Source organism: Phasianus colchicus, chromosome 1, assembly GCF_987193195.1.
Source record: "Phasianus colchicus chromosome 1, bPhaCol1.hap1.1, whole genome shotgun sequence".
NCBI classification, from domain to species: Eukaryota; Metazoa; Chordata; class Aves; order Galliformes; family Phasianidae; genus Phasianus; species Phasianus colchicus.
In genome coordinates, this window is record NC_143436.1 from 50,595,163 (window position 1) to 50,615,332 (window position 20,170).

At 40.2% G+C, this 20,170-nt stretch overlaps 1 protein-coding gene across 1 annotated transcript; it reads left to right on the top strand.

Annotated features, from left to right (window-relative positions):
* The first annotated feature begins 43 nt into the window (after positions 1-43).
* Positions 44-20,121, top strand: ST13 (ST13 Hsp70 interacting protein). Its single transcript, XM_031600237.2, has 12 exons — positions 44-273; positions 3,203-3,260; positions 4,513-4,582; positions 4,675-4,745; positions 5,088-5,154; positions 5,732-5,816; positions 7,536-7,646; positions 8,616-8,718; positions 11,803-11,919; positions 12,625-12,688; positions 13,765-13,865; positions 18,246-20,121. The coding sequence occupies exons 1-12, from the start codon at positions 164-166 to the stop codon at positions 18,372-18,374; spliced, it is 1,086 nt and encodes a 361-aa protein (XP_031456097.2). The 5' UTR covers positions 44-163; the 3' UTR covers positions 18,375-20,121.
* Positions 20,122-20,170: the final 49 nt, after the last annotated feature.

The following is a 20,170-nucleotide window of genomic DNA, read 5'->3' on the forward strand; positions in this document are numbered from 1 at the left end:
GGCCCCGCGCGGCGCGGGGGGGCGTGGCTTCGGGGGCGGTGGGCGTGGCTTTGAGGGTGGGGGGCGTGGCCAGCAAGAGGGCTGGCAGCTTCCGCGGCGCCGCGCGGCGGTTGGGTAGGGGAACGGTTGGGTGTTTAGAGCCGTCGTTCTCTGCTCCGCCACCATGGACTCGCGTAAGCTGAGCGAGCTGCGGGCCTTCGTCAGGCTGTGTAAGCAGAACCCGGGCCTGCTGCACACCGAGGAGCTGGGCTTCCTGCGCGAGTGGGTGGAGAGGTCGGTCATGGGCGACCGTGGGGAGTGGGGCTGCGGGGAGGGGGGGGGCGTGCCCGGCCATTAGCGGGAAGGGGGGGGCGGCACGTGGCGGCGCGAGGCCCCGCCGCGTGGCTGAGGAGGGGGGCGGAGGGGGCGCGCTGCGGTTGTCGCGGGTTCGAATCCCGCCGCGGGGCGCGTAGAGCCACCGACCCCTGCGTGCCTGAGGCTGGGGGGCGGTCTGGGTCCGTTTGTTAAACGGTAGCTGCGCACGGGGCCGGAGTCGTGCCTCTCGGCCATCTCGCGGCTTTCCGTGCGGAACTTTGCGTGTGCGTGTGAACCCAAACAGCGCTACAGCGTGCCACGCTGCTCCAATGAATGATATATTTCGGTTTCTGTGCAGCGATGCTTGAACTTTTTCACGCGTCTGGTGCAGTTGCGGGAACGTTCCTGCTTCTCTCTGCTTGGTTGTGCCGTGCCCGCAGCACACGTGCATAGGAAGGGAGCGCGCGGAGTGCTCGAACCTGCTGCTGCCCTCAGCCGCGCTGCTGGCGCTGGGACCTCGGCGCCTCGCCCTGGGTTACATCCAGCCCTCTGTTGTGCAATTCTGGATGTTTTGGGGCGGGGGAAGAGAACGCTGCTGCCTTTGGCCAAAAGAAGCGTTAGGGAATGGAGAAACGAGCTCCGATTTCTCATTTTTTCCACGTATTGCAGAGGGCTCTACCGTCCGAGATTTGTTTTCGCAGAGGCTCTTTCTGGTTGTGCTCGCGTATTTGAGCTAAATATTTGATGAAGTTGTACGCTTGGGAACGCGGGACGGTGGTCACGAAATTGCATTTCACGTCGCACTCTGGCAGTTTGGAGAGCTGCCCCCCTCCCTCCAGGATTGCAGGCACTTATAGGGTCGCCCCGTTCTCTGCAAACGGCCTGAAGCTCATCGCAGCCTGGCTTCGGGTGGGAGCAAAACCGATGAGTCTTCTGTCTGTCAGTTTATCTGTGGTAACCTATAATTATATAGGTTAGTCACCGAGGTGATGTTGCAAGTGGCCACAGAATAACGATTAAATACTAATAAAATTCTGATTTATTTCTGTTTTTCTCAGACTCCGTAATTCTTGAAATAGCATATATGAAATTGTGGGTGATCTGTATGTGTTAAGTGCATCTCACAGAGTTCAGAGCTTGGCTGGGGCCTCTTTTGGGGTGTGAAGAAGGTAGAGGAGACTGAGTGCTTTTGGTCTTGAACAAGGTGTCAAGCTAAAATGAGCTGATCTTGAGCCCCGTAATTTGGAATTGTTCCAGAACGCAAAATCTTTTAGCTCAATCTGTTTTTAAATGTATGACTGAAAGGTGGGAAGGTTATTGACCACCTTGAACTGGAAGCTTCAGTCTTCACCTAATAGATATAGCCAGTAAGCCAGGCTTTGAAGAAGTCTTACTGGTTTTGTCATTGTTTTATTTGGATCTGTTAGATGGATTTATTTTATTTGTGAGTATTGTTTCTGAAGCTGTAGTTTCTTATGGATGTGCAGCCAAGGATCACCCAGACGATCCCCGTGATGGCCGGTTCTTCTTGAACTGCTTGCTAAGAAAAGGTTATAGAATTGCATGCCTTACTGTCGGCCTGCAATGGTAAAATAAATAAGTAAATAAAAATAGGAGTGTAATTTTTGCCTAGCTCTCCAGTGATTTATCAGATTGCAGTTGTGCAGTTCTTGAAATACAATACAAATTAAGCAAGGACAATATACCAGAAGTGCGTGCACATTTTTGTAATAGCTTCCCAAGATGCTGTTTGTTTGTTTGTAACTTGTGATATTTTTTTTGTCTTGAGATCAGCCCTGATGTATGACCTGTCCATCCTATCATCTCCCCTTCTCCTCTTTCTCCACAGATTGTGCCCCATCTGGGTTTTTCAGCCCTTTGGGGCTTGACTGTGAGCTGGTGGGTGCCAGGGGGAAGGAGAAGGAGAGAAAGGGAGGGCCTGACTTAAGAAGCTGTAGGATCTACAATGCTAAGATGTAATCTAGTTGTGCTGATTCCTCAGAGCAAAGTCCTGTGCCCTTCTGGGTTCTCCTGCATGTGTGCCCACTTCGTTCCTCATTGTGTCAAACCAGTTGTGTGGTTCTTCATTGAGCTGGTTGAGTCCATTGAGTTGCTGGATACAAACGTAGTTGTTTTTTTCCTTTTGGAATATCCATAGCCAAAGCAATCAAGAACTGTCCAAAGAAAAATGGAGAGCAGAGAGGATGGGTGGAAAAGTAGTCCTTGCAGCAGCCTGCCAGTTGATATGATTAGATGTTATATGAAACAGCTGGAGAATTCCACCTGTGCTTATTTCTGGCTGCTAAACCAAGTCAATGTAATATAGAAGCTTATTCTATATTGAGGGAATGCTGTCTATATAGAGAATGTTATTTAATGGATAGTGAGAGAAAGTCACGGGTGTTGAAATGCGTAAAAGAAATGAAATGGTTTTCTTGGCAGCATTTCTTAAAAATTATATAAGCATATAATGAGAAAAATATCATGGTAACAGGTATTTTTTAGTTCTCTTAAATGTTTTGATCTGTTTCAAAAATAATTATAGTTTTAATGGGAACTATAATAAGAACACCTTGTTGTGAATTGGGAAAAAAAAAAAACAACACTTGCATTTTCAGGAAAAAAAGAGAGTTTCAGCCAAAAGGCAGCTTTCCTTTGTGAGAAAGGGTGGGTGGGTGGTATGTGATACACATGAGTACAGATCACAGTGGAGACCTAATGTGCATTGCACTGCATCAAGGAAAATATGGTTTGTGTGTACTTTTTAATTGCTTTTACAGTGAATTGGATTGTTGTATTTTTTGTCATAACAGAGGGCTGAGATTATCAGCAGGACTTGAGTCAATAAAATAGTTGGCATTGTTTTGTTAATCTTATTGTTTTTTCTCTTCCCTAATTTGCTGAAAAGCATGGGAGGCACGATACCACCTGCTCCAGCCAGTACTTCCACAGATGAGACAAGTAAGGTGAGATGTGAAGAGATTTTAATTACACGATAATGTTTGGACACTGCAAAAATAATTGGGCAGGAAGAGAGAAACAAAAATTGCTGCTAAGTTTTACCCAGACAGTGTGGGTGAATGCACTGGGGTGAATAATTTTGGGAGGTAAGACTGAAGTCTGCTCCACTGCATCTTGTGGCTGACGGTTTGTTACGGATGGCTTTCTGGTTTGTTTCAGTTGTTATCATGCTCCATTTCCTTAATCATGAATGCCTGATGTTCTCAACAGTGCAAATGGCATACAAAGTCTTGATTGCTCCTTTTTATGCAGTCATTATCAGTTTATAAACCTCTTATGTAGCCATTGCAGGCTCAAATTATAACTTTACGTGACAAGAAGTACTTGCAAGTATGATAGGTGGTAAAGAGTTGAACTGTCAACTTTTTAAGACAGCATTGTGGAAAAGCTTTTTGGTTATTATTATTTTTTTCAGGAGAGAGAATAAATTTGGCTTTTAGATATTCATAGGAGAATTTTCTCAAGCTTGAAATTATTTTTGGAAAAAGCAGAATGCTTATTTTAGGTTTAGCAGGATAGTTACTGGTTGATAAGAACTGAACTCTGTTGGGGGGTTGTTTATGTGCAGTGAGTATAGTTTGTGGTCCTGAATATATAGACACAGCTTCTGTCTGTCATGAAGGAGGATGTGCTGTGTGGTGGGATGCAGAGGAACGAACTCAAATAGTTAGAAGCTGATAGGAAAATGTTTGAAAGAATATTCTACGTGTGTGTAAATAGCAAATATCTCTTGACAAATAAGAAAACAAATTTGAATCACTGATGCTAGCTTTGTGTTCCCTGTAGAGGACCTTAGCTTAAAAGTATTAGATTGAGATAATTTTCATCTAGAGGATGCGTCAGGGAGGGCTGGAAGATTGCAAGAGCTAGTTAGTATTCATTGCAAGACTGATTCTGAATTGGGTATTATTTGAATCGTTTTGTTTTGATTATTGAATTATATAGTTTGAAAGACTGGCTTTACTAATAATAGAAGTTCATGAGTCAAGATCTGGGCTTTGAATTATTTGCATGCATGACAGACTTAATCTCAGAGGAGGAAAGAAGGAGATCTGTATCTTGAAAATAACTGTTTAGCCTTAGAGCAGTCATGTTCTTTGAAGATTGGTTCTGGATTTTTCAATGTCCTGCTGTATATTAGAGTGGCAGTAGAATCTCAGTCAGAAATACACACTTACAAATGTGCTTCTTTTTCAGGGTAAAGCAGAAGAACAGCCAGAGGAACCAGTTAAATCTCCTGAGCCAGAAAGTGAAGAGAGCGACTTAGGTGTGGAAGACAGATGACGTTATCGTGGTTAGAACATGATTCTGGAAATCTCAGTAAATGTAGTCTAAATTTGCTTTTTATTTTTCCCCCAGAAATTGACAATGAGGGAGTGATTGAACCTGATAATGATGACCCTCAAGAAATGGGAGACGAAAATGTGGAGGTAAGCACAAATCCTTCAGTGGCTGTGGCAGCAGGAAAGAAGGAGAGAGGTTTTGAGTTTAGTCAAGAATAACAATCAAGGTGGGGAAATTAGTACTACCTATTAGCACTAATGGGTATCCAGCTGCTACTTTGAGTCTTCTAGTTAAAATCATGGTGACTAATATCTCCAAGATGGAAGCAAAAAAATAACTTTTTTTTTATACTATGATTTAAATCTAAATTAAACTTTGGGAGTCAGAAAGGTGCAGCTTCCTTTGGTGCCATCTCAGCGTGATACTTCCAGCCTGAACCTTTTTTGGATTTGGTCTGCGTGTTCCATTCTGTTTGCTTATTTTCTTAGGTAACTGAAGAGATGATGGATCAAGCTAATGAGAAGAAGATGGAAGCTATCAATGCCTTAAGTGAAGGTGATACATTGTTCGCTTGTTTTCTAGTACATATGAAGGGACGTAATGTTTGGTGCTCCTTTTAAATACAACAAAAAGAAACAAACCTTAATAAAGTATCTTGGACCTTTGTGGGCACCTCCAAGAGGCAGAAAGCTTACTTCATATTAGATATCCAAAACTATCTAGAACATGAAAGCTTTTTTAAGTATAGTCTTCCCCGTGTGGCTGTAATTTGGGGGAAGTATTGCAGCACCTTAATAATACATCAACTGCTACAGTAGTACCCTATGTATTATTAATGTCTCTAGTGGTTTGTCTTAATGCAGTGGAAAGCTGCATAATAAAGAGGTGACTTCCTATGTGATTGCATATGAAGTCAAACGTACAAACTCTGAAAGGACACCCTCTCCTCATGGTTCCAAAATTCATTTTGAAGTTTGTTCTTCAGTAATGTGGCAAGGATGAAAAATTGATTTTCCTTTGATAATGTTCCATTCAAGATGTAGCTAGGGGAATAGCACCATATAAGGTATGTTTGGCAAGTTGGGTGTAGTCGCTGCATAATGATGGAAACTTTACTGGTGCTCTTTTTCAGGTGAACTTCAGAAGGCTGTCGATTTGTTCACAGATGCTATCAAGCTGAATCCTTGTTTGGCTATCTTGTATGCTAAGAGAGCAAGGTGAGTCATGATAAACTAGTCATGTACGTTTCTGTCCCAAACTTAAATCAAGTCTTTGTTTGATTTATGTATGGCTGTTGCTTTTTGTATTTTTTTTATCTGTTCAGTAGGGGCTAATGAAACAAACTATACATTGTATACTCTGCGTAATTAAAGTATTGTAGTAAATACAGCAAGTTAGTGAGTTAATTATTCAGAATCCAAAGGCTGTGGTTCTCCACGCACTGTTTTTTTTACTATTTGTATTAACAGCTTGTGTCCTGGCAGCACCTGTTTCTGATCTATTATTGAGTAGCCTTCTGAAGGATGGTCCAAGTCTTAACACTCAGAGCACTTATAGCGGGTCAGTCCAACAGCACACCTCATCCAACCTTCTGTTGTTGGCAGTAGTTAGCGGTCGCAGGTGCCTGTAGAACAGAATATGATCAAGGCAAGTGGGGTGATACTCCTGCAGTTTTTTCAGCCTTTGGTTCATCTCATCTCATAGGATTGTTTGAAGCAATACCTTTATGTTTAATAGCTCCTGATGGCTTTTTCTTGTCTTGCTGTGATGATGTCAGTCTCCTCTTGAAAAACAAATTAGTGTTTGCAGTGTTCTCTGGCAAGGAGTTTGAAAGCTTAACTAAATTAATTATGTGATTCTTTGTTTCTTGCCTTGAATTTGTTGTTTCGTTTGCTTCCTACTGATGTGTAAAGGAACTAGGACTCTTTAAAGGTTTCTTGTTCTTGGTCTCCCTACTCCCTCTGATTTTTTTATAGACTGAAGTTGTGGAGTGCGTGTTTTGTTTGTTTTTGGATATATTTTCTGTTGCAGGCTATAAGGTCCAAATCTCCTTCCTTGTACGGAAGGAAGCAGCTCTGTTCTTCAGATGCTGCTGCTGTTCTTGGAATTTTTTTCAGTTCTATTACAGCCGCCTTTGAGATGGAAGAAACAGACCAAAATTTCACAAAGTATTCAAGTTGAGGTCCATTGTAGGTTTAGACAGTGATGTGATTGTTATATTTTGATTACAGTCTTTGGTTTTATGTTTTTTGACATCTCTGTATTGAGAAGCTTAAGAAACTGTCCATGAGATGTTGAAATCAGTGTAGAGTGCTGTATTAGTTGAAGAACTGCCTTTCATGGGAAGGCATGAAAATGTTTGAACCAAAACTCTGCATACAGCATCAGAAGAGTTCAGGGAGCAGCTCAGAATGAGATTTGATTTTGAAGTTGGTCAGGCTAAATGATGAAACAGTTGCTCGTTTTGTGTAGGCAACATAAAGCTGACTTGCTATGGTAGTTCCTTATTATTCTAATTATTGATTTGTACAGCCAGTATGATAATAAGCTCTTTATCTTACTGTTATTTTAAAGACTATGGAGTGTATAATGCTGCTAGCTTTGTTTTGTTCTACTTGTTAGTTGCTATCGTCTATGGATGGTAAGCAACATGAAATTGAACTGCGCTTTGCATTTCTTTTTCACATGCATTAAAGTTGTTCTTGCTGGCAAGGCTCAACTCTGCATACTGAATGCTCACACTTTTTGCTAATGATTCACATACCACTGTGGGGGGAAAACTAAATTTCAGTGGCTGTTAGCACTACAAAATCTTTTTGAATGTAGCTTTTCAACAGTATCTCATTAGCCTGCCTGTTAGTCATCCAAAATTATTTCCAGCTTAAGTTAGTAACTTGGTATTTCAATACATACAATAAATGTTCTTATTCCCACAGTGTTTTTGTGAAACTACAGAAGCCAAATGCTGCCATTCGAGATTGCGACAGAGCCATCAAGATTAATCCTGACTCAGCACAGACTTATAAATGGAGGGGGAAAGCGCATAGGTAATGAACTGCAACTGTTCTCAATGTTCTCTTTACTTGGAGAGGAACGGTTTTGTTTGTGCTTTTTCTTTCTCTGTTTCTCTGTGAATTGTCAATTTTGTATGCAAAAGAAGTAGTCGTGTGAGCCAAGAGTCCAATATCTTAAGTGTATATCTTAAAAGAAAGAAAAGATGGTAGTGATTTATTGATGGTGACTTAAGAATAATCTTGGCAGTCTTTTTTCTTTTTTTTTTTCCTTCCTTTAATAAGCCATCTTCTAATGACTTACTGTCATTTGGAAGATCGTTTTCTAATCATTTGCTAAAGATTAGGAGCTCTGGCAGTGTGGGTTTTATTTGTGGCATGGAGCCTAACTGAGAAGGCTGGAGCGTGGTTTGGATTAATGTCTGTGTCTGCAAGATGAAGCACTGTGACCCCTTAGGAATGGCAGCATTCACTTAAGTCTTTGATTATCACAAGTTTATCTAAATGAATAAGAAGTAGTGCTGCACAGTAGTTTTATAACTGTTTGGTTAAGACATGGTGCACTCCGGTAGGATGTTTAAATGCTGAGTGAATGTGCACTTATGCTTGATTTGGTAGTAGTGTAGACTTGTACAGAACACTGAATGTGTAGCTTCACGGTAAGCATCTGCCTGGTTTTGCTGAGTGTTTATTAGTGTGCTTTACGTGTTTGGGTAGAGCACCTTCTCCCTGAGAGACCATTCTTGGTCATAGCAAAGAATGACATGAGCCCATTTAGTTTTTCTTCCTGATTTTTACATCACACGAGAGTTAAAGATATGAAGCAAGCAAGCGTGCTCTAATCGCATCACAGTGCACTTATTACAGAAAACACAATGATTATTAAACTTGGAACTATGTGGATAGCTGTGGAAAAGGTTACTGAATGCTACGTGGTTATAAGTACACAAAACAACTGCTAACAGTTTGCTTTTTGGCTTCTGAATGCTGTCTTCTGAATTCCAGACTTCTGGGTCACTGGGAGGAGGCTGCTCGTGATCTTGCTCTAGCCTGTAAACTGGATTATGATGAAGATGCTAGTGCCATGCTGAAGGAGGTGCAGCCAAGGGTAAGTGGGAAGGTGATAATGGAGGTCCCTCTTTTTGTCTTGAGATTCTTGTGATATGCATCGTGCTATGGGGATGTTTGTGTGTCAACATCAGTGTTCATCTGACACTTCAAACTGAGTTTAGAAATGATCCTACCTTCAGTCACTGCTGTTTTGACTGCATGGAAATTAGGTCTCTGGAACTGAGCATATAACTAAACAATGAAATATTCCTTTTTAAAACCTGAACAGAAAAAAGTGGTGTAGTTGAAGTTATCCAGGCATTGTTATCACCGTGGTGGTGGTTTTTGTTTTTATTTTTGCTGTTCTGGATTTTTTTCTTTTCCCCAAAATGTTTCCAAACTAATCAAAGCTTCATCCTATATGTTTTACAAAGTGTTCTTGACTGTGAGAAGTACTTTCATTTGTCTACCCCATGAGGGCAGCATAATTTCTTTGAGACTCATGTTCAGGTCTTCCTAAGTGGTTGGTTCCAACACCATTCTAATAAAGTGCTTGTGTTACAACTGTAAGAACATTGATTGTAGGCTTTCTTTCTCTTCTCTTTTACATGTTCCTTTGAAGCGATTCTTAGATCACAGGTTGCAACTGTTACATTGTGCTGAGTTTACATTGCAAGGTCTGGAGGAGGGTGGGGATGGGAGTTTATTCCTCTGGTTTGCAGAGCCAGTTCCAGCCAGCTCCAAAAATGAACCCACTCCTTGCCAAAGCTGCGTCCGTTGCAGCTCTATGATGACGTATGTAAGAAAGGGTAAAACATGCTGTGCAACAGCTGTGAGAAGGAAAGAAGTGAGGAAGGAGGGAGAAGTGAGCAGCTGCATAGACACCAAGATCAGTGAAGGAGGAAGGTGCTCCAGGTGCTGGTGCAGGGATGTCTTTGCAGCCTGTGGTAAAGCAGGTTGTCATCCTGGAGCCCATGGAGAACCCCATGTGCTGTGAGGGAAGCTGCAGTCTTTGAAAGGCCCCATGCTGGAGCAGGCTCCTAGGAGAAACTACAGCCTGTGGCAGACCCAAGCTGGAGTGGTCTGCTCCTGAAGGAACGTACCTGCATGGAAACCTGTGTTGGAGCAGTTCATGAAGGACTGTGCACCATTGGAACAGAAGAAATGTGTGAGAAGGAGGGAGCAGCAGAAAGGAGCTGTTACAAGCAGGCCACAAGCCCTTTTTCCAGTTCCAGCTATGCCACTTGGAGGGAAGTAGAAGAGTTGGGAATGAAAGGTTGAAGTTGAGACTGGGAAGGAGGATGGGTAGGGGAAGGTGTCTTTCGTTTTGTCATTGCTTCTCATCATTTTACTCTAATTGGCAGCAAGTTGAATTAATCTTTCTCCAGCTGACTCTGTCTTGCCAGTGACAGTCACTGGTAAAGCATTTCCCTGTTGTTGTCTTGACTCGTGAGATTTTTTCATTGTTTCTTTTCTCCTATTGTGGAGAGAGAACAAGAGAGAGGCTCAGTGGGCATCTGGCAGTCAGCTGAGGTTAACCTGCCAAATACATAAACATTCCCATAGCAAATAGCTCAAGTTTTCAGTCTTCCTGTATTGCCTTTGCAGAAAATGCTCTCGCCAGCAAAACACCAACTGAAACCATCTTGCAAGCAATTAGTCTTCTGTGTCAGAAGCTATTGATCTGTAGCACACCTGCTAGGTCTTATATCTTGACCTTTTTTTAATAAGAGGTATACTTAATGATTGGCTGAGAGGGAACGTGCACAGAAAAAGCAGAGTATGCCTATGATGTGTTGAGACTTACTTGCTAGAGGTGTGCCAGTTTGTGTACGTAGCTTGAGGAAAAAAATGTGTGATCTTTCCGTAAAGCGAAAGTGCTGGTCTCTTCCAGTTGAACTGTTCTATTTGCTGATTTGTTTACTCCCATCTTTTGTGGTACTTCATAATTAAGTAGCACTTCTAGTTTGAGTTGCATTCTGAGAATGTTTAACTTACCCTGAAAAATGCTTAAAAACCACGAAAGTTAAAACTTTAGAAACTCTTGTTAAAAAATGTAATGGAGTTATTTCATAGCTATAACATCAGATTATATTATATTGATATTATTATGGCATATACTGCTTTTGGTGTCAGTCCTGCTGCCTGCAGTGTGCATTCTCTGCCAGATGTACTTTGAGAAATAAATGGTAGGAAATCTATATCTAATGGTTAAAATAACTTGTATCAAAAGTCAACGACTTACAAATCATTTATTCTTTTACAGAGTATTTTGAGAGAATAGAAGAGTATGCATATGTAAGAAGGGCTTCCAGCTGTAGTTTGTTTTAGTTCAGTACTTCTATTCCTCAACTTTGGCTTATTGATTTTACTTTTTTTAATTGCTAATGTAAGAGAATGTTACAGAGTACCTTTGATATATGGTATTGTCCTTCAAAGCTCTGCAAATTGTGAAATGAGCTATGTTTTGAAAGAAAGATGCGTTCTGGTTTTAGGAATGGTGCTGCAGTTAGTGTTCTGTTATTAAGATGAGTCTGGAGCGAGGAGCCTTAGAGTTCATTGTTAATGAGTCTCCTTCTCTGGAGCTGGGGTGTTGTTACCTTTGAGAAGAAGACAGGAAACAAACTTGCTCCCACCTGCCCTCCTTTGCTTTGGTTGAGATATTCTTTGACCTGCTTAAGACTAACTGTGTATGCTGCACCTGGAACAGCAATAGCATCATCTAACAAATGTGTCTGCAGGGGGAATTACGCTTCCTGTTATTGTGCCAGTGAAAATTCTGTTCTCTAGGGGCAATTGCTGGTGTTAGCCTTGTAGAAATTAATATTTCAGCACAAAAGCAGGAAGGAACGTTGAACTATTAAATGTTAAAGTTCTAACTATGGTGTAGGTCCCAGAGCTTTACAGGAAAAAACAGACTAGAGTGGAGTGTGTGGTCTGGTGAATCCAGCGAGGGCGTAATACGTGCAAATAACTGATTGTGGTAGAGGGGAGGTAGCACTTCTGGGATGTGAAGTCAAACCTGATTTTTAAGAACTGGTGAAAACAGATTATTACAACAATTGCATGTATTTTATATTGAAATACGTAGTTGTGTGGTATACTAGGAAGTAGCTGAAGTCTTGTAATTGTATTGTAATAGGCTCAGAAAATTGCAGAACATCGCCGAAAGTATGAACGGAAACGTGAAGAAAAGGAGATCAAGGAGAGAATGGAAAGAGTGAAGAAGGCACGAGAGGAACATGAGAGAGCGCAAAGGGTGAATACTTAGGCTTTAATATTGCTTAACAGTTTTGGAGAGTGGTGTAGTTATTTTGTTTTCAATGAGTTGCATGGGAGAATTGTTTCCACTTTAAATCTTAAATCTTAGGGAGTTACTTTATTTTTTTGGTTACTCGACCAATGATGGAATCTGGAGAAGAGGGCCTTTTGCTGCATCTGTATCTGTTGCTTATGGCAGAGAGAGGCTCTGGAATCTCTAGGAATCTGTATTTCAGGAATTCAGTTACTATATGACTGTGCTAGAATATTATTCACTTAGTATTTATTTCCAAAACGGGGAGATTTTAACTTCAAAATAATCCTTTGTGTCATCTCTGCACTTCTAACTACAGTTCCCTTTCTTTTTTTTTCCTATTCTACCACTGTATTTTTACAGCACGTGTTAGGGGTGGGAATTGGTTCTAAAAGTTAAGCTAATGGGCCAAAACTGATCATATAGTTCATGGTCAGTAAAAGTTCACTCCGTGTAACTTAACTGCAACAACATATGAAAATAAGAGGAGCTGTTGCTGTTTCTTGTCTGTGGCTTTGTGTATTGTGAAGTGCTTTATTTGATAATTCCTTTAGCCTCCAAGTATTAAACAGTCCCAGCTATTTTTTTTTCCTCCTAGAACCTTTTGAGCAGTAGAAAGCAGGCTGCAATTCCATAACTTTGTTTGAAATTATATGCTTTCTTCTACAGGAGGAAGAAGCAAGACGACAAGCAGGAGGAGCTCAATTTGGTGGTTTCCCAGGTGGCTTCCCGGGTACGTATTCTTAAGCACCAATACTTGTTACTTGAAGTGACTGGTTGGTTGTTTTTCTTTTCCCATATACAGTATTATAACCACAGTTTAGATAGCATTTATTCTCAAGATGGGGAGAGGAAAAATGTTTTATGAAGTTTAAAACTTGTCTATAAATAAATAACTGAGCATTAATTAGTGGGGGGACAGATGAGATTCTTAATTGCATTGTTTCTAGGTAACAAGTAGAGGGAAGACCAATCAGTAATAATGATTAATGGAGTGAAAGGATTTAGGCATGAGAAAAGAAACGTGCAACATTTGCTTAGAAAACATAGTATAAAGTGTTTTCTGAATTACTCAGGGTGGCTTGGACCCATCCTGCTTAAGAACAGTAGTTGTAACGCTGAAAATTAAGTTGAATGTTAGCTCCCAAACATTACGGTTTTCCCTGTAGTTTAACAGAACAGTTTCTCAATGGAAATATTGCAATTTTTGAACAGTTCTGTGAAGATCAGTCTTTCTGTGTCATTTTTGGGTACAGTCAGTTGCAGAGAAGCAGTAGTGAGTGCTTGAAGATCAAATTGTAGTTGCGGTGGGTTGAATGCGTGCTTCAAATACATCAGCTTGTCAAGGGAGGCAAATAGCAACCATATCTGCCTCAGGATTTTTTTCAGTTATGATTTTGACTTTTTTTTTCCCCTCCAAATGTAAAGTTCTTACCCCACATTGAATGAGCTTGGGACATACTGCTACTGAGCCGATTCTGGCCTCATTTGCTCATCTCTTGCTTTCAAAAGTCTGAATTTCTTGACTTGATATGTACATCAAGTTAACTAGAAAATAACTGTATTTGTAAACAAAGTGCTAGACCCTAACTAGGTCCTCCTATTTGATTGGGTTAAAAACGCTGTAAACAAATTGCAGGTTTTCACAGAGCCCCTGCTTTCCGTTCTTTGAAACAGCTCTTTGCTTTGTGGAAGGCATAAAATTCGGGGTGTATGAGTGGAAAGATGTTTGTTTTCTGTGTCAGTGAGCTCCTATACAGATGAATTAAATGTTCTTCATCACGCATTCCCGTGTCTTGGGCTTTGCAGGTGGATTTCCTGGGGCTATGCCTGGAGGTATGCCAGGAATGGCAGGTATGCCAGGTCTCAATGAGATTCTCAGTGATCCAGAAGTCCTTGCGGCCATGCAGGTGAGTATTTGATTAGAACCAAAGCTAAATGCTCACAATGAGGGAGGAACAGCTTAGGGGAACCAAGGGAAGAGAAAAAGATGTGACCCACTGAATTGCTTGCTTCTGTTGCGAAGTTTTCTCCTTGTGTGTGTGCGTAGTTGTTCCAGACTGTCTGGAATCTATTTTTTCAAACAGACAGTGACTTAATTAAAGGTGTTGTATTGTGTCCTCTTTTTTCTTACCCTACACATCCTTCCCCCTGCCCCAGCCTTATGTTTGCATATAATCAACAGAACCATATACTGGATAGAGTTTTAAGCCTTTTTTTTTTTTTGAGTCTCTGGTTATTTTCTGTACAGTGTGATTCATTTCCTCCTTTTTTATGAATGCATCCACACTGTGGTGAGGGGTAATTATGCACAAATGAAAAATTATTGTTAATATTGTTGCAACACAATATATTGCAATAATGTTGAGAATTGCCTTTCTCCTCAGGGAATGAAGAGGCAAAATAGTATCAGAATAGTTCCACATCTGGTATTTTCTAAATTTATGTTCAGGAAGCCTACTTCCTTGGTAGGCTTGATTAACTACTCAATTGCTCAGTTGCTTAGGTCATTGAACAGCTGTGATTGGCATCTAAATAAATAAAAGCATTGCATGGGACTGTCGTTTGATATGCCCTGAAATCATGAAAAAGGCATGGCTTCTCATGCAAAAATTCATGAGTTCCCTTAGTAATTGCTGGTTTATGGAAACACACCTTTACTTATGCTGCCACAAACAGCTATGTCATCTTACATCAAACTGTCCAAAACAAACAACAACAACAGAAAACCCACGACTTGCAATTGCATTCATTACTGGCTCATTTATGCTGTAATACAGGACTTTTGAAATTGGAGTTGTTGAAAACAGCTCTGAAGTGCATTTAAATGTTGAATGCTTAATACGAGCCTTTAAAAAGGCTCCATTGCATGCTGATTATATATACTCCAAAATGTTATAGTATTCTGTTGCAAGAACACAGACTGTGTTTTCTCTACAGTCTGTTAGCAAAGCTTCAAGATGCTCATTGATCTCTTTTGCACAGTATTTAAATCTACGTAAGATTTAAATATATGCACTACCTACTCCCTACTAAAATATCTGACTACAGTCTTATATCCTTCCTGAATCAGCAGCACAAGCTATAGTCTTAAAAGAGTAGGTTTTACTGCTTGACTTGCTTCTGCTCACTGCAGCTATGGAATATGTTGAAGGATGATGAAAGCTGATAGCTGTTATTGAGGCTAGCAATGAGGTTGCAGAAAAGTCTGAAGATGCTGATTCACACAGGTCTCCCAAATCATTAATATCAAAGTGTTATTTTAACTGAGCATGTGTAGAGTCTTTTCATAGCAAGGAGTCACTCCTGAAACTGGAGTTTTCTGAGGGTGAAGACCTTCCCAATCTCTTCTGGATTAGTGTCTATTAACATCTTTGTGACAGCTCTCCTTGAGCTTACATCAGTATATGCTTCTTGTAGTTCTTTTCAAGGCTTCTTAACTGAACCAGGTGTGATTTTTTTTTTTGCAGTGAGTTCTAGTGTATGTAGCTTGCTCTGAAATAATGCCTCCTACTTAGTTCCATGGAAACTACAACAGACACAAAGAGCACAGTAACACTGCTTGATAGTGCAAATTACAAGTAGTTATAAAACACTATTTTTCAACACAGTTAACACCATTAACTATGCTTTTACTTCACTGATAAGCAAGAGCCTGCATGCCACACTTGTAAAAATCTGCATGACTGGCTGGAATGTGGCTTGTCTTTCACATCACTGTTACCACTGCTGAAATGCACCACCCAAGATTCACTGTGCTCGCATCCACTCTTTGGTCTCCATAATTGTTCAGCAAGCATCAGTAACTTTACGGTTGCCTTTTTTTCCACATGGAGGAATTCAGTGAGATGTCTTTGCTTCATTTGTACTTCCATGTCAGACACCATTTGGTCAGAATGCCCCTTTGCTGCCCTCTGTCACATGGCAGCAAAATGTGTGATGGAATTTTGGTGGGAAGGTTCAGGTTCTACTGCCATACCACCACCTTCTGCCTCTGACATTCTGGGCCCACATAATAAAGTAGGAAGCGTTGCTTTCAGAGCAGCTCTTAGGCAAGTGAAATGAAAATAATGCACAAGCTTTATAGGCACCAGAAGAAGTAACTGAAATTGGTAACTTGGGGTGGGACATCTGGGGAATGTTTTGCTTATTTTTACCATTTTGGCTGTCAGGAGGGTGTTGTAGTATTTCAGATCTCCTATGCACAACTTCTAAACACAAATGTCATGTTGTATACAGAGAAACACAAGTAGTCGTGGTCAGATATAAATTATTTTTTAAGAAGAATGATGTGTAAAGTGCTTCTAAGGATTGCTTACTTGCCATATGTTGAACGCAGACTTGTGTCCAAATGTGTAACATAGAAAAAAAAAGAATATTGGTGTTTTCCCTTCATAGTGTTACTCATTCTTCTGCAGCTGAAGACAGGACTGTTAGAAAACTGAATGTTTCACTAATGCCATTTATACTGTCATTTCCCTTCCAACTTTCATGCTAAGTAATTCCATATGAAACTGTTGACATTTAAGTAACCAGCTTTAGTAGTATTGCTCATCACTGTGAAGCCTTGGATGTGTATCAGACTTAAACATCTTTTTAAGCACTGTCAAGTGTATGCAGGCTTTTGGGGAGTCGCACAACAGCAGAATAACTGTGAATTCATAATTCATAGAACACCTAGTGTGAAATTGAACACTTATTGCTTATTTAGTTGTGCTTTAATAAGATCCAGTGACTAAACTGATTTATTTTCATGCTCAGGATTCATTTACACATGTGACAACGCTGATAGAACAATGCAGCATGCTCTTCATAGTCTTATATGCTATTCTGAAATTGGAAATTGAGGAAGTTTGAGTTTGTGCAAGTCATCTTCCTGTTTTTATAGGAATCCTGCAAAGTGGAGGAAATATATCCAGAGCCTTTTCTTCTGAACCTTACCATCTTATAGAATTGGCAGATTCCCTTTTGTAGGGGAGATAACACTCATAATTCTTCTGTGAGAAAGATAAGACTTGACTCTTTCAGGTCTCAGAGTGTGTAAAACATGCCTTAACCATGTGCTTGGTTTCATTGGAGTACACACCTGCCAGAGGCAATTTGGGATCAGACTTGTTTAACAGCTGTAGTTTGTGTCTGGGGCTACAATAGATACATGATGAGTGTTACTGTTGCACAGAACATCTTCTGAGGACCCTAGTTGTTTTTTGATGGTTGTCAAGCAATATGTCTGAGGTAGCAATAGAGTAGAAGTCCAGGGAAAATTGTATCCCTTGATGGAACTACCTGAATGCTAGATTGAACAGAAAGTAAACTTACAACTTCATACTGGATGTAATAACAGCCTTTGTTTTTTTCTGGATTAAAGAAAACTTGAATTTTTCATGCAGAAGTTGCTTATAATGGAAGCATTTTCTAGATTAAGAGGCAAAATTGACCTGTAAAGAACATCATATAAAACATGCTTATATGAAATAAGTAAAAGCAATTCTACATGGGTCACTCTGAAAGTAACGCCTCCTATTTATTTCAATGGAAACCACAGTAGATGCACAGCAGACAATAACACTGCTGAAACACCACTCACCACCTCACTGTGCTTAACATCAATCTCCATAAACCTTCAGCAAGTTTCAGTGAATGTCAACAGGTGCCTTTTTTTTTTTTTGAATGGAGAAATTCAGTGATGCACCTTTGCTTCATGAGCACTTCCATTTTGTCAGCCTTCCCCTCTGCTGCCATCTGTCACGCGGTGACAACACATAATGGAGTGTTGGTGACAGAGTTCTGCTTCTACTGTCATACCACCACCATCTGCCTCTGATGTCATAGGCTGACATAATAAAGTAGGAGGCATTACTTTTGGAGCAGTTGTTATGGTTCAGTAAAGGCCAAAATAATGCTGGCAATACAGGAAAAAGTGTTTAGTTTTGAATACTAAATAGGGAAGATGATCTGTATTCTTTTGACCAGCGTCTTTAATGTATATGTGAATGCATTTATTAACTATGACACAAAAGTGCCACGAGAGAAGATTCTCTTCCACTTGTGATTTCCCAGAGGAAGTGGGGAATACCTGAGAATCAGATGTATTTTCAGAAGCCAGGTGCTGCTGCATCATCTGTTTGTAGTCTAGCAGATTAGAGTTTCTGCTGCCAGAAGGAAATTGGGTGAAAGGGATGTGTATCAGCTATTGTGTGGAGGGGAGTTATTCTGCCATGATTGGTATGCATGCACATCTCTGTAGACTTCTAAGAATGCTCTTGTTTTTGCTTTTTTATGTCCTACAGGATCCAGAAGTTATGGCTGCATTCCAAGACGTTGCCCAGAACCCAGCAAATATGTCCAAGTACCAGAACAATCCCAAGGTCATGAGTCTCATCAGTAAATTGTCTGCTAAATTTGGCAGTAAACCATAAAATCCCCGGTTCATAAAAATAATTTTTGAGTGGGAAGGGTTGATTTGGCTAACCAGTGTTGCAATAAAACAAACCATTGTACCTCTGATCTTCTTAAGAAGAGAAACTGTGTGTTCTAAGGAGAACTGCTCTCTAGCCCCAAATGTTGACTTTATTCAGTGATTGATTTACAGCACTCTAATTATATTCAGATGACCTAGTTTAAGCCATGCCTCCTTGTCCAAGAATTGCAACGTTTCATGGCAAGTATTAAATACAGTTTAACATTCCTGTGAGCAATATTCAGGAGTGTAAGATAAAAGCCTCTCTTTTTTGTTTGTTTGTTTTTTGGGTTTTCTGTCTTTTTTTTTCTTTAATTATTTTTCCTCAGTGAACAAAAAGCAAGGAACTTAGATGAAGTCTGTCTTAAACTAGTTAGGACAGAAAAATTGCCTACTCACGAGTAGCAAAGGTGGGATAAATCTGAAGAATTAACTGGATAAAGGTGTTGCCTACAAATAAAAATCCATACTGTTTTTTTTTTTTTTTTTTAAACAAGTGACTGACTTTATATAGATATTAAAACAATCAAAATAACCATGATAGTTAGTTTCACACTGGAACTTCTGGCAGTACTGCAAATATTACATTATTTTGATGATCACAGTCGTACAGCAAATGTGCTCTCCTATCCTTTGCACAACCTGGCATGAAGTACATACTGTGGAGGCCACAGGAGTTTTACTTATTCAGATATTGTCCAGCATGTTTATGTAATGTTGAGTTTGGGTTGTTGTTTTTTTTTTAATTAGTCTGGGTATGGGAGAGCAGCTTACTGTCTGTGCTTGTGCTCTTGTCCTTGCCCAGTTGGCAGGTCCTCATCTGGTAGCACTCGCCCTTCCTTGGTGTGTGCTTGCCAGGTTTCATCTATTTGGAAACTTTAGGGAAGGAGTCTGTTCTCATTGCTACCTCTGTCTCATCGAATGCAAGCCATCCAGAACATGTAAATATAGAGTTATAAATTGGTGACGGGGAGAATATCCAACAAGGTTGCAGCTTGGGGTTCTGAATTGGTTTGAGTCCTTATGTGCTTACAGATAAAACTTATTGGCAGAAGTCCTGTGTCTGTGTAGAGATGATGACTCTTCCTCCAGTGCATACTGTAGTCTTCTGTCTTTTTTTTCTTTTCTTTTCTTTTTTTTCTTTCTTTTTTTTTTTTTTTAAGAGAAAGAGAGAGGTGGGGAGAAGAGAGAGGAAGGAAGGTATTTTTGTGATTTCGTACTTCCGTGCTTTTGAGACTTGGGATACGGAGGAAGAGATGAGTAACTAAAGCAGACAGAACGTTCTTCTAATGCTTATGAATTCTGAGCATGTGTATTCTTGAAGCTTTCTGTGCTGTTAATGGTGTTCATTTGTCTACTGTAAGGACCAGTGTTGCCTCTGCTTGTCTTAGTTAAAACATAAAACATCTTTCAGTGGAAAAGCGGTCACAATTAACTGTTCACTGCTTGAGTCTCAACATTTGTTTGTTACTCTTTTGTAATTCTGTATCTTAAGCCATAACTGTTGTTACCAATTTTAATTAAATCTGGATTGGTGTAGGAATTAAAAAAAAAAAAAAGAAAGAAAAAAGAAAAGTAAATCCCCAAATGCTTTTTCTCATACTAATGATCCTGCAGAGTAAAATGTGAATCTTTTTGCTTAAGAAATATAGTTCTGAATACTTCTAGTAGCCTTTCAAAATAAAGTATGGTTTTGGAAAATAAAACTTCTTGGATTTGTGTAACTTTCTGATAGAACCTATTTTGCTGAAGTTA

Excerpts from the sequence above, each read along its gene's own strand:
- ST13 (XM_031600237.2), top strand. The coding sequence starts at position 164 with ATGGACTCGCGTAAGCTGAGCGAGCTGCGGGCCTTCGTCAGGCTGTGT. Across the intron at positions 274-3,202 it reads CTGCGCGAGTGGGTGGAGAG|CATGGGAGGCACGATACCAC; the intron begins GTCGGTCATGGG and ends TTTGCTGAAAAG. Across the intron at positions 12,689-13,764 it reads TTTCCCAGGTGGCTTCCCGG|GTGGATTTCCTGGGGCTATG; the intron begins GTACGTATTCTT and ends TGGGCTTTGCAG.